At 46.9% G+C, this 14,901-nt stretch overlaps 1 protein-coding gene across 1 annotated transcript; it reads right to left on the bottom strand.

The window, feature by feature from the left end:
* Positions 1-882: 882 nt before the first annotated feature.
* Positions 883-13,800, bottom strand: CSUI_009641 (wd-40 repeat; the record flags this gene model as incomplete). The annotated part of the gene is made up of 14 exons (XM_068069754.1): positions 13,762-13,800; positions 9,846-13,028; positions 9,164-9,251; positions 8,473-8,530; positions 7,687-7,771; positions 6,951-7,009; positions 6,268-6,529; positions 5,886-5,986; positions 4,921-4,988; positions 4,369-4,442; positions 4,132-4,168; positions 3,252-3,335; positions 2,067-2,187; positions 883-1,169 (listed from the first exon to the last, which is right to left on the bottom strand). Exons 2-14 carry the CDS (start codon positions 12,362-12,364, stop codon positions 883-885), a joined length of 3,843 nt encoding a protein of 1,280 aa, XP_067918272.1. The 5' UTR covers positions 12,365-13,028; positions 13,762-13,800.
* Positions 13,801-14,901: the final 1,101 nt, after the last annotated feature.

The raw sequence follows: 14,901 nt of genomic DNA, 5'->3' as shown, positions 1-14,901 counted from the left end.
TCCAGGAGGTTTCTCTATGAAGCGTAGGTAAGAACATAACGGCTAAGTCCGATACAGCGAGCTCAATACTTACCGGTCGCCATATCTGAAGCATGTTGTCCTCGGACACAGATACAAGGGTCTGTACGGANNCTCTTCAAAAAGAACCAAGAAAGTAGAAAGGGCCCGCGGGCAAGACAGAACGTACACAGGAGAAAGATAGAAATAAGCACGCAAGAGTGAGAAAGAAAGAAAGAAAGAAAGACACAAAAAAGAAAGAGAGAACGAAAGAAGAAAGAGAAAAGAACGCTGTCCACGCAGAGTGTAATGACATAGGGAAATACACAGCATCGACAATAGGTGTCTGTACATCTCCATCAAGCCATGGACATCACAAGGTATATATCTTCATACAGACACACCAGATACACAAAGACGTACAGACAAAAGTCTCTTTACCTCTATACTGATACAACCCGGTGTGAATTGCAGTGGATGACTCCGACGCGAAAGAAGGGAAAAGAGTTACACCCTGCAAACTAGATGTCTTCGTAAACAGAAGATGAATGAAGAAGAGGTCGATGAAAGGAAAGAACACAATGCAATGAAAGTCAATCCCTCACCAGGTGCCATAGTACGGGGTAGATACACCCGGAAGGAAAGATCGTCTTATGGACGGTTTACTGTGACATCCATGCGCCTAAAGTCCAACATGAGAGTTCGCACGATATGCGGCAAGTCCTAGTGAAGTCTAGGAAAGAAACATCTCAGGGATATATACACATATAGCGTACATGAACGAAGACAGATGCTAAGAGCAGTTCTGCTGTACTGTAAAGCGATACATGTGTATATCTAAATAGAATGATCTCCAGAGAAGAGAGAGAGATGATAGACACCTTCCTATACACCCAGAAGAGTCGAAGAGGGGAGATGCTCCCGATAGGTATCTATAAACAACAACTTCAGACCAAGAAGAAAAGACCGAGGAGAAGAAGACAAAGTGATTGAGCCTACCGGAGTTTCCGTGAAAAGATCTTTGAGAGGATTCCAGTCGAAGTCGCTGATACCACCTCCATGACCTCCATGAACAAAGAGAAGCTCAGGCGGTCCATCCTCTGCTTCATCACTCTCTTGCTCGGACCCAACTAACGATAGATCATAGATACGTATTAGACGATCCGTACTACCTGGAACATACACAAAACAGTTCTGACACACAAGATCTATTGACTGTCTTAAGTCTATCTATCAAGTATACTTATACATAGAAAGACGACTACATATGTGGATCTATCTTGAGTGTATCTACCACGTATTCTTATACATCTGTGAATGACTATATGTATGGTGCTTCCGATGTAGGCGACTTCCCTAGACACACACATGGTTACCACCTACCCTGCTTCACCGCACATACACGGATGTCCTGCCAACGGAGCACTGCGCATATAGCGAGAAACGAGCAACTCGCACCTCTGTCCACGTGCGTATCTACACACATAAACATATACATATCTAGATAAATATACCTATAGAATCGTACACGTACAGGTACCGGCGTACGAACCGACACATATGGAGCGAAGAAAAGCATATAGAGCGAAGAAAAGCAAATGAGACGAGATATCTATAAACAGAGAAGGATCAGTGGATTCCCTTTTCCCGGTATGTCGTGCCTTCGTGCATCTATATGCGTATCCATACAAAGAGAGAATTGTGTATGGTGTCTTCATACATGGGGTCCTATCCATAGATTACACTCACGTGAATAAGTAGTTTACCTCCATGTCACACCAAAGAGCCGTCCGGAGTAAAAAAGAGAGAGCAAACACCTGCCCTTTCTTGTCGCCCCTTGACTTACACACTCTCTAAACATTTCTGCATGAAACTAAAATACGTATATGTGTGCATAAGTAAATATAGATAGCTATATGAACCTATAGGTAGATGTATGTATATATACATATATTTGTATGTAGGAGGGGTACATCAGAGGTATAGTACCTATGTGCCAGAAGGTTGTTATGTACCTACAGGAAAGAAGAGAGTATGCTGAATCCAAGATTGCTTTCCTTCAAACCTACCGGAAGCTATAACGGTTTTCTGATGAGGACTCCACTTAAGACATGTAATGGCTTCGCTATGAGCACGTAGTAGGCGATGAGCTGGCCTTTTCATCTCACGTAAATCCCATATATTGACACCCTGCACTCAGGAGAAATCAGACAAACACACAGCGGTACCTCTTGATCTATACATATATGTAGAGGGAGTTCGTCTTATAAACGGGGCGTACAGAGACTCCCACCTCGCCGTAAACAAATGTGAGAAGTGAGTCGAGTGCACTCCCCTGACTTGCTGATCGCATCTTCGCACAGCAGATAAATGTACGAGTAAAGCTGTAGAGATCTACTATACAGTGTACGTACACAAGTAAGGAAAGAGACTGGAGAAAACACTCTATCTCTGAACCCGGTGGAAAGACGTTCGGATACGATTCAACTGCAGCACAAAAATCCACCACCCCAACCACTTCTTGTACAACACATACACCGCAGGGCCAGAGAAAACGTACATACAAGGAATCTAGATATACACCTTCTACCTATTCACGGCACCTAGACGTACGGCCCTCCGTATGCAGTGCAGACATACACTTTTCCCCTACACTGTCTGTATATCTGTATATAAATATACGTATGTATACGCGTATACTTCCACGGTATGTGCGAACGTACATACGAGACATAGATAAAGCGAGGGAGACCGCTTTGTTGAGAGGAGAGTGAAGGAGAGTGGAAGAGAGACACCATCGAAAAGAAAGAGAAGACAACAAGTCGCAGTGCTTCCACAAATTTCTCTATATGTGTGTCGTAGGTACGATCCCCCCGCTTAGAGAACTCTTTGTTCAGACAAGCTTATATCATCTCTTGTGTACCTAGGGAAGAGAAGTAAAGACACCTCTCACTGTAGTGCCTTACGAGATGCTCCAGTCAAGCTTGCCATGCAATGCCGAGGTGTTCCTAGGATTCTTGAACAAACACTATCTCACGCAAACATATACAGTGGATTCGAACCCTATGAACGATAGATACACACATTAACAGTAGATAAGAAGTATAGAGAGATAGACAGACTAACGGTAGAGACATTGAAGATGGGTAGACCGGGCTTAGACAGATCGACTGGAGCTAGAAATACATGAAAGATCAAAGCTCGGGGGTAGACGAAAGATAGATAGATTGAGATGTACGGGGGAGAGGAGGTACCTGATCTGAACCTCCGGTGGCGACAACAGAGGGAGCATGTTCATTTAAGGCGAGAGCATTGAGGCATGTCCCGCTGCACTGTGTCTGCAGAAGAAACAAAACACAACCAGAAATACACATATATGCAAGATAAAGAAAAAGAACGGAGAGAAGGGAAAGAGAAGGAGAAAGGAGAGAAGCGAAAGAGAAGGAGAACGGACGGATAAGATGAAGAACGAAATGATGAGACGAGAGGCAATACTAAAGGCGAAATAGCCGTCCTCTTTCAACATAGAGAGCGTGAGGTTCTCATCTCCTTGTACTCCCAAGCGGCTCCCGACTATGTAGATGTAACCTTAGGATTACGGTACCGGATCTAAACGGACACAAAAACGGACGTGAGAACAAGGAGAAAAGAACAAGAGAGAAACAAGGGAAGAAAGAAAAAAAACTGAAAGAAGAAGAAGAAACAAGGCAGACAGAAACAGCTTTATCAGACGACGACAAGAAACAACGGACTCCTGTTTTGTTTGCTCAATGAAAAAGCAAGTAAGTCTACACCATACATCCGAATGGTTCAGTGTATATACACCCTCAAACTCCGCGTGTCTTTGCCTTTAGGAACAGGCGCGAAACATGCCAGGAACGGGTTGTGTCCCGAGCACCACCACGCCCTCCAACCGTTCCTTTTTTTTCTACTCTTAGGCAACTCTTCACTTTTGCAAGACAACGATACTAGCATGAGAAAAAGAAAACTAGAAAGAGTGTCGAGTCGCCTGATATCATCCGTTCTTTGATACGTCTAACTCTCTTGCTCTAGAAGAAACACTTAGACTATTGTCAGCTCGGTGCTCTTTATCCAGTCTTTCTTCTCGATTCGAGAGAGAAGTAAACAACTCACACGTAGAACAGGAAGATGCGACGCGCGTAAATCCCACCTGAGAACGGAGATAGAAAGAAAGAAAAAGACACCTATTCTGAACAAGAAGGAAAGACCACCTGTCTGTGAGACGTCAAGCAGCGGAAAGGAGAAGTATATAGAGGGTAAGAAACCAACAAAAGATGCCTACGGGAAACAAAAAAAAAGAGAAGAACCGAGTGTTCACATGTTGAAAGAAATCGCTTTTCTGATACCTACATGCTTAGATAGCCGTCATCTCCAACAGCAAGTAGAATCTCTCCTTCACCTTCCCCTGTTTTCCAGCGAACATCCTGAGGAAAAGTAAGACAGAGATCTCTTGCCCTCGGGCTAAGGGAACTCGATCGAATCACCAGGCAAAGGTGCTTGATAGATCACCTTGCCTATGGAGGCCATAGGCAAAGTCATATTTGTGCTTCCAGGTTGGCGTGATCGTCACGTCCTAGTGCATGCGGGCTATAGCTTAATTCGTTGACCTACCGTGGGAGAAAGGCGAGACACATACGAGGATTGAAGAACGACCTATCAACTGTCTGTAAGATCCAGAGTGACGTACAAGCAGGAGCATCTCTGATGTGTACTTTAGAGATCTGTAGGTACAGTAGAGCTCGACTTCAAAGGTCGCCCGTAAAAAGAGCTTCAGCCGGGCTATTCTACCTGTGTGTCTGGTGAGATCTAGAGCTGTGCAGGGTGTATATACACCGGGAAAAGGGGAACCCGTGGAAGGGTGTCGATTGAGGCAAAAGGAAGACCTAACTACTCTCTTTTTACCTGAAGAGGCCGCATATTCGAATCGCCTACAAGCTTGTGAAGGGGAGGAATTCTCTTGGATGATGAAGCTGATAGCAAAGGAGAAACACACAAGAAAGGAAACGAGTGTAGGACTAACAGAAGTTGACGCTCGATCGACACCGAGAGGTTGCTACACATAGAAAGCAGATCTACAGATGTAGAGGGGAGAGGGAGATGAGAAAAGGACGAGGAGTCAAAATGTCCCCTCTGACATGAACAAGATAATGCCTCTGTGGAAGTCTTCGTTATGAATGAAAAGAAGCACGGAAAAAGAAGGGTAGTCTCCATACAAGTCAGCCGTAGAGCTTTCCTGTACATAAAGGCTCAGGCGCGTGCATGCCACCCTGGACCTGCACGCAATCACGAACTTCTGTTTCACCTCAGCTAGCTAGCTTGTCACACACACGTAGCGTGTTCAGATAGTCCACTCCCACTTTGCGTTTTGCGTATGATTGAGCCAGTACGCAAACGACAGTTGCCAAAGAAGAACTCAATACGAGTGAGTGAAGACAAACAAGGGAAGAAAGCGCACCTAATTAGCTATACGGCGCTCCGAGCTGTTTTCTTCTCTACTTAACAAAAGGGGGTATGCAATTTTCTGTCTGTCTGTGTATGGATATATGGAGACTGAAAAAGGGAAGAAAACTGCTTGGTGTATTCTGAGCGGGAGACGAGTCTGCATGTATTTCGACTTAGCATCTAATGGGCAAGCTTGCCTGGGTATTTCACCTCTCCCTCACGCACTACGTAATATCTGACGTATCTTCATGAAAACTATGTGTATAGTTTCGCCGACGTTTTCTTCCACGTGGTGTGTTAAAGATAGCAGGAGAGACAGCGGTTGTCCAAAGAGAAGAAGGTAACAAGAAAGACAAGTGCTTTCTCCTCCTCCTGTTTCACCCAGCAGTACGATAGCTAGCTGTAACCTCAGACGTCGATCTTACGCTTAGCTTGAATGTCCCAGACACAAACAAGGGCGTCATCAGACGCCGAGGCGACGCATGCCGATTTGCCTGAAGATGGGGGAGCCCAGTCTAGTCCCCACCTAGAGAAGCGAAAACGACAGAAGAAAGATCTCCAGGCTTTGCATGCGCAGAAGACGACGACACAAAAGGGCAAGCGACGCTGAAAAATTGGTCGGTCCGGTGGAATGAGGGTAGAACCTTGAAAGAATAGGTCTGCAGTCTATAACGATAGCTATACAGAGAGACACATAGCTACGTGTGTATCTCTGTACACACCTGGATCTATACGTGCATAAAGGATCTCTATAGCAAAAGAGTCGCTATACAAAGATGAGCTTGTATCACATCACATTCGACTTACCCTTCTGCCGAATGGCCGTATAGAACAACTTCTGCTTGATCAGTCATGTAGTCTCCAGGGCCTGTACTACTTGCATGCATGCCCACGAAATCCTCGGTTTCCTCGTCGCTGTCACTGCCTCTCTTACTACTATCACCACCGCCACCCTTTCCCGTCAAGCTATGTGACTTAGAAAGAGATGACGAAGACGAGGAGCCAAAGAAGACAGGAGAAGAAGGGTGAAAGACGTCCGGACCGAACTTGGAGATATCGAAGATGTACACTGAGGGAAACAAGCATCACAGACAGTGAACAATCTACCTTCTCTTTCAGGTTTCGTTTCGGATTGATGAACGAGAAGAGCGAGAGCTATTGAAGAGGAATACAATAGCATCCGTTTCTCTTTACCCGGGACGTTAGTGAAAAGTGAGTTGGAGAAAAGAAGAGGTGATGATGATTAGTATAGGTATCGTGACGTATGCTCCTAGCTTCACAAGATGAAAGTAAGAAAGGAACGCGACGCGCGTACGTTTCCTCATACGTGTCTGCAGACTTGCAGCGGCGATTCTTGTCCCTTCAAGGTAAAGAAGTTCCTTCTAAGTATCGGCCATCGGATTCAAATAGGAGAGAGCAAAGGGAACCAGAGAGAAAACATTCTTTGCGACTTTCAAACTACTCTTCCTACTACTACTACTCCAACGTACCTGATCCATCAAGGGCCTTCGAAGCGACCTTTGACTGTGCTTGAGGGCAGAAACGAGCTCTGAGACAGTTAAAGATAAATACATAGCAGCAAGAGATTATCTTGTGAATACAAGAGAAGAATTCACAGACACTGGATAGCTAGACTAACGGAAGGTAGACAGATAGATACACCTGAAGAGATAGTCAGACACGAAAAAGAAGGATGGACAGACAATAGATAGGTTCATGTAAGAGGCTGTTTCGTTTTGTTTAGGGATGTGTCCGATTGGATCTTCGAGGACGCGAAAGCTTAGCTTTAGACCTCACCCCCCTGCTCTGACCTTTCAATCATAACCTCCCGATGACGCACAGGGAGAAAAAAACACCTCGGTGAAGCAACTGCATGCCGCACGAGGAATCCCACTGCCCCCGCCTTCAGTAAGTGGTAAGAGATACACCACTCTTAGGTTGACCTGTACAATCCTATTGACAAGAAGCATACAGATATCTATCTATCCGGCGGTCACAAAGTAAGCAAGAGAAGGGAGGGCAGCGTGGTCTTTCTTGCATCCGTACTAGATCTCTGTCTAGAAGCAGGCAAAGACGAAGTCCCCTGGCTGTGCGCGCAGTGCAGGTGGGGGTCGTGAGTCTAAAGCGTTCTATTTCCCAAGTATCTACCTTTGTTAACATGACACAGTAGAGGAGAAGAAAGAAATCCGAGACAAGAAAAACTCCATCGACAGCTGACTGGCTGACCTGTTACATTCTCCCTCATGAGGGATCCGCGAAGTAACTGTGAATTTCCGTGTATCTTCGTCTCCAAACTCGAAGCCTGAGTAGTCTGCAAGAAAACAGGAAGTCGAGACGGACACCATATGAAAAGAATGTGAAACCTGAATAGCAGAGACTGCAATGCATGCAGATATACCTGAAGAGAAGTCGGTGTGTATGGTGAAGAGACTTTCTTGTGCTTCCGTGACTCCGGGTGTATATACACACACTTGCTGCATGACTCTATACACCTTCCCTCTAGATGTACCTAGATAGAGTTTATCGTTTCACTCGGGTGCACACACACAACTCTGTGATGAGAAAGCTATCAGATGGCAAAGTGCACAGATAGGATATGCATGCACGGAACGGACGCCGAAATGCGAAGTCTCTCAAAATCTATCAGCTCAACTTGGTGAGGACGATACAAGGACATGTCAGATCTTATCTCACGCCTCCCTTTCCTTCATTCTTCTGTCGAACTGCCCACGAGTCTAGACACCCCTCCCCAGACATTCTCGTGACGTCCGTTCTTGTATCTGCTGGTATCGTGAGAAGAAAACACATGTGACCTCTGCAGTAGTCTGTAGCTCTACTGAAAGAAAACGGCGAAGATCGTTTCCGCTAACGTGTATAGACAGGTATACACACCTCGTCAAATTAAGAGACTATCCACTTCTTCTGAGTTCGTTTGCAGCACTTGTAAATCGCAACTTCCCCTATCTCGGTACGAAACGGGGAGAAAAAAAGAGCCCAAGATTTTCTACGTACCCTGGCGTTGATCGTAGTTCATCCCAGAGGGTGGAATAGGACGAACAGGCAGAGTCACCTGAGATGAAGAAGAGAAGAAAAGAGAAGAATAGAGGGGGGAAAAAGCATCGATAGTCAAGAATCGCAGAAAAGGACAAGATGAGACGTGGTCCGAGCGACCCGCCTAGAGTGTCATAGGAGGGGGCGCGCATGCTCTATGCACTACACCTGGGGCTACGTCTGAAGAGGTTAGGTCGTGGACTTCTTTACTGACATTATGATGAAGACTATCTATCACTCTTCCTCTATCTATTCAAACGCTATCCTCTTAGACAGGACTGAGAGAAAAACATAGAAGTAAAGAAGACATAGGCCTACGGTAAAGAGCTGAGATCCTAACTCCATCACGCTTCTTCTTGCAGGTTACTGTGTGTCCTTGCCTTCTTCTCTGCTAGGAAAACAAGTCAAGTTCTGGAGATTCATGTGGACAGTGAGAGGTAAAAGAGACGGAGGGCCAGAAAAGAGAGAAAGCGGAGACAGCTGAGAGAATAGGAAGAGAAAACAGCAGAGGAGGCGCGAATGAAGAAGGACGTTTCCATGAAGAAAAAAGAGACAAAGAGACAGAGAAGACAAGAAGAGGATAGATATATCCACCGACGAAGAAGAGACGGATACAGAGAAAAGAAAAAGAAGAAGACAGACATGGTATTACCTCGATAAGAAGAAGGTAGTTGGGATGATGAGCACCACTTGTATGAGTCGCAACAAGAACTGTTTGCCCAATCTCACCATCCTTTTTACTGCAAAAAGCAAATACACATCCGCACAGAAGAAGAAGAAGAAGAGACACGAGATAGAAACTTAGAGATGAAGCAGAAGTTTGGCAAAGTTGCCTGTACACCTTCATACTGGAGAGAAGAAGAGACGACCACAAGAAAAGGAGAAAAGAGAGAGGCACATGAAACAGGAGCAACTTTTGAAAGAATCCGGAAAGGTGTGACTCCTCCTTCACTCCAGCAGATCGAGAGGTGTCTGTACATACACCCTGTTATAGAAGGGGAGTACATACCACTTCTGAGTGATCAGTTCACTGCTTTTCAAGTAGATACTACGCTGATGCTACACTCACACCAAACACACGTTACAAAGACTTCTTTACCGCCAGCCAGCTAACTTCCGTGAAGACTTCTGCTTCTCGTCCTGCTCTTCCGCCCCAGGCAGAAGACAACATGCGTTCTTAAATCCTCATTGTCGTGTGAAGACTTTCGAACACGACTTAGTGAACTCGAGTGCTAGTCCGTGGCTCCTTGAAGAACCGATCAAGCACGTTATATACCTGAGTTGATTTCTCTCGAGAGGATACTACCAACAACGACTAGCTAGCTAAGTCTTACGGTCCGTAGGAGTTCATCCATTGAGCTGTGAGAGACGGCCATTCGAGTGTATGTGCCATGACGTGTTCATAGAGTAGAAGACAGTTGTTTTGCCAGTGTCGATGATTCGTTCGATGAAGTCCTTGGAGAGTAGTAGATGAAGACGAAGCAGAAAAGGACGGTGAAGACGAAGAGCCTATTCCAGCAGAACTTCCTTCTTTCTCTCCACTGATACTACTCAGTCCTGCGAGATCCGCCGTACATACACCAGGATCAAGTCGAGGACTTCCTCGCTTTCCACCCTTCTCACTTCGTCTTCCTCCAGATCCTCCACCCGATTTCGAAGTCTTTTCCGAGTGTTTACCTCGAGTGTTTCCTCCTAGACTTGCCTTTTTTCCTCTTGAAAGTTCTTTCGAGTTAAGAACAGGAAGAGGAGGTGGAGGCGGGGGGAAAGAAGAAGAAGAAGAGAGTGCTGATGATGCAGGTGAACAACATGGAGAGTCGCCTGCTAGATTGTTAACACCCGAGCTACACGATGAGAGACCTCCTGAGGAATCTGTTGATTCCCTTCTTACAAGCGTAGACGATAAAGAAGAAGGTTGTCCTCTACGGCCTTTGCCTGATGCCGATTCCTTGACTGGGGGGCGACGAGAAGAGGAAGAGGATAGTGAAGGGGATGAAAGATAGAGACGAGGCGACCTCTTTTTCAAAGAAGATGAAGATGACAATACAGGAGAAGAAGAAGGTGTATTCTCTTCACCATGAGTCGAAAAATCCGAACTTGACATAGTCACCCCCCAAGCGGCAGTGTGCGAAGGACGTCGTCCCCGAGATTGCTTCGCACCAGCTCGGCCGTCATGTGCTGCTTCTACAGCAGATTCTATATTAGGTAGTTCATCTCTTTCAGCGCCTCTTTCGAAGGGCGACGTGAGTTTATTGACCTGTGCTTTCTTGAGAGAAGTACGGTTCTGACTCATCCCTACGCCGTTACTTCCGGATTTCTTCTTTCCACTTGAAGTCTTGAGCCCTCTTCTCTTGACACTTTCTTCACTCTCCTCATAATGATAATGGGTTCTAACGACAACGTTAGCTTCACCTTCGTCTTCATTCATACCCCTATTCTTCCCTGTCTCTTTCTTGCCGGCTCGAAGGACGGGGATCGTATCTCCATTTCTCTGACATCCCTCCTTCCTACTATTCACTGAGCTTCTACACATATCCTCTTCTTGTTCTTCCTTCTTCTGTCGTTTGCGAGGTGTATTGCCACCTCCTGATGAGGCAGAAGAAGAAGAAGAAATCACTGCATTCGGGGCATGCTCCCGCTTTGTATGTAGGCCGTGTGTCTGAGATTTCTCACCTTCAGCACACGCCTCGTCTCCGGCTTCGCATCTTGACGATGGGTCGGCTTCTCCGTTCAAAGATGATTTGAAACGAGGGCTACTACATCGGTCACCCATACTCCTCACCTTCGATTTCTTCTTCTCTGGCACATAACTTGAGTTCATTCCTTTTCGTTTCTTTCTGTCTACTTGACTTTGCGTGGCTGAAAGAAACCGACTACGGACAACACCACCGGATGAGGTAAGAACGCCACCTTTCAGACGTTTATGTTGAGAAGTAGAACGGCGTCTCTTTTCACTTTGATTGACTCGATGCGAAGGCCGGGGCACACCTTGTTTTGAAGGAGTTCTCTCGATGCCCGTCTTCTTCTTTTTCTCCCTCTTCTTCTTACTCTTCGCCTTGTCCTCCTCTTCTCTCTTGCTTCGTCTCCCCTCTCCCGCTTTGTTGTCTACAGACGAAGAGTTAATGGAAGAACGACTACTGTTTCTACTAGAGCTGCACGTCTCTCCGTCATGGCCTTTTCGCTTTCTTGCACTCCGTGCTAGGGGTGATGTCTCCTTACTAGGAACTTTAGTACATGGCCCTGATGAGCTGGAAGGGGCAGTAGTAGGAGCAGGAGTGGAAAGACGCCTATCAAGATGTTTTGGCTTTGCTACGAGGGCCGGCTTCTTGACTGTGGAGAACGTCTCAGAATTCTTCTTCTTCACGCCCTCACCACTTCCTACGTTGTCCGTCTTCTTTGGGCGTTCTCTACAGGTCGCTGTCTTGTTCGTAGACAGGCGAGAAGACGACGAAAATGGGATTGTATCAGCATTCAGGCGGGGACTCGGTTTCTTTTGTCCAAGAGCTTTTTTACTCGTAGGCGAGGGGAACTCAATTGGTGGTGGTGGACATACACTCTGGGCATTAGCTCCCCTCAATAACGGCCTGCGGGCTGATGATGACCCAAGCCTTTCGTTTCGCCGAGGTGAAGATGACGGTGCCTGGTGTCTTTGCCCCTTTGTTAAAGGGGATGAAGTGTTTACAGTGGAGTCGGAAGAAGGATGTGACTGTTTATTTGAAGAAGTAGAAGTCTTAAAGCATGACGAGGAGGAAAGGGACAGAGAAAAGGAAGACGAACATCGGGACGGAGAGGCTGAGTGAGAACGCGAGCCCTCTGCACGCATCTCACGTCGTAGCTTTGGTACACCTCTTGCCATCCGCCTTTCTTCCCTTCTGATGAGTTTCTTTTCGAGATTTATTTAGTCAATCTTCACGATGAATAAACAGCCATGGGGGAAGAAAAGACAAGAAGACGTAAGAACTAAAAAGACGAGTGATCTCTACTTCCACACAGCAGAGATCTGTGCGTTGACTCTTGGGTATCTTGTAGCAGCTTTTTGGAGAAAGAGTGATATTCTTTTTCCAAAGTCCGCAAGATGTGACGAGTTCGTCGCCGGAGGAATGAGATGAAAGCCGTGCTTCCTATCTCCACCCTATACTACTCATATCCGAAGTTCATATAACTTCCTAGGAGTGCCACCAATCCCGCTGAGTCGATCTGGGGCCTGCGTCTGCAAGATCGGGGAGTTTGATTTGCAAGAAGGGGTCAGTGAGAATTAGACGTGCAAGAGAGAAGAAACGACGGTCAAGTCCTTACGGGTGGGTGAATCCCGCAACAAACGGAGTAACAGCGAAGAGACTTCGGCAATCATACCCTTTTCGGCTTTTGTGTCAAGTGCAAGAACGAGAGCTACTTCGCTGTTGGCTAATGAAAATAAGCAAGATGAAGAGCGAAACGACAACGTGACTGCTGAAGAAGATAATGAAGATGGTGATTTTAATGTCGTTGAATGCACTGGCTTGGAAAAAACACATGTGCGCCTGATGGACAAACGAGACAACACCACGATGCGAGCACATCGACTAGATACCTGTACTGACTGTGCCACATTGCAGGCTCAGAATGGAATGAATCCACGTGGAAATTGTGAAGATAGATATTCTCCGAGAAGTAAAAAGTACACGGGGTCACCGAAGGCTTCAGTCGATAATAGATGGGGAATGTCTACCTTGATTAGTCGGTGCTCTCTTTGTCTAGAAAAACCTCAGTAAGAAAACAAGAAGGCCGTCTTCAAGGCCGACAGACAAACGGGAAGACAAAAGGTTCTCGTTTGAGATGAATTCTCCTCAATGGTGAACGACTTGGCAGTGCTATGAGCCAGTCATAAAAGTGAAGAAGCTGAGCTACTGAAATTTCAACGCACTGATCCTGCGGTGCAAGGAAGGAAGGAGAAAAAAAGCAGAGAACACTATAACGAGCCCTGCTTGCTTATGAGGGCGCCACAGCCGCAAGGTCCGAGGCGCACGAGAGAAAAGCTCATAGCACCAGAGGCTCACAAACGGAGCTGCTGAGTTACTTGCAAAATGGCGCCATAGCCGAAGACAAGCCCCCTGCTACACAAAAGCGCCAGAATCAGTGGTGACCCGCGCCTCCTTTCCTGCGACATGTCTCATGCAAAATGAAGGGAACGACCAGCTGATTCGCATAGGTCTGAGACCCTCCTACAGCCTTCTCCTCTGTCCCCAGTGCAGGAGGGAGGAAGACCGGGCTTACCAAGTGAAAGAAAGGGAGATGGCATTCCACACTGGCTACCATTCCCAGCTGGTATTTTCGATTGCAGCCGATGCATTACTTGTTGCAGCAGATTCGCCGCATGCAGGAGGCCTCTTTTCCTAAGGTTTTTCTGAAGGTTTTCTTCTTGCTGGTGGAACAATTCTGCAAGCACGCCGCGTTGAAAGGGGCGGCATTTGAGGAAGATGCACTGGTAGACCAACAGCAGCGCGGAAATGTATCCTTCTGGCCTTCAGTGTCTTCGCAGGAGCAACTGAGGGACTTCCGGTGCATACCGACAAGCCCGACAAGCTCGTCTGGGGGCTAGCACCGTGTGTCTCCACGGAAAATAGCACACCAGCACCACCCACGTGGTTCTGAGCTAGCGCCGTACAGTGTCTTCTGTCGCGCGTACTGATAATTTTGTCTTTTAGGACCGAGTGTGCTGGGTGTTCAATCAGTTGTGCGCGAAAGTAGCACCAGCCGCGTCCCAACAAAGAACCCCAACTAAACCGACTGACCCTCGTCGGGCGCAAGCAAACCTCGAGGAGGGGAACGGTTCACCCAACAACCGTGCAGGCTGCCTCCCTTAACGGTTCCATCGCTGTGTCGCTGACGGGAGGGTGAGGGCCCTTCCAGCCTCGTAGAGGGATCCGGGACGTTGTCGGTTCTGCAGATACAACGACAGGCCTCGCCGCGACTGTCTGTGACCGTAAAATCTAGAGGGACAGGAGACATCAAGCAAAACTGAGCCTGTCAGATTCAGCTGCACTCTTCCGTGTAGGTAAAAGCGTGGCAAGGTGGCTGGGGTCAGACTCGCCGAGACGGTGGTAGTGTAGCCTTTGGGCGCCTATAGATCTCCTGCGCAAAAAAGTATGCAGAGTACACTGCGTTGGAACCGCCCGGAACAAGACAGTCGACCTGCTGATCGTACGCTCTGTGTTGTTCCAGCACTTCACAAAACATAAGAGCACAAAAGCAAATTCAGCATCACTCCCGCCGCACTGGGCTAGGCACAATCGGCACTGTGAGCTTGGTCTCTCAACTTTGCCTTGTCCGCTTGCAATTCCGTTATCTCTTTGTCCTTCTGCGCACACAGCTCTTCGACCTTCTTAAGCTCTTCCGTAAGCTCTTTTTCCTGAT

Source organism: Cystoisospora suis (genome assembly GCF_002600585.1).
Source record: "Cystoisospora suis strain Wien I chromosome Unknown contig_5847, whole genome shotgun sequence".
In the NCBI taxonomy this organism is placed as follows: Eukaryota; Apicomplexa; class Conoidasida; order Eucoccidiorida; family Sarcocystidae; genus Cystoisospora; species Cystoisospora suis.
Note: the sequence above shows the minus strand (reverse complement) of the source record. Positions and strands in the feature narration are given on the sequence as shown.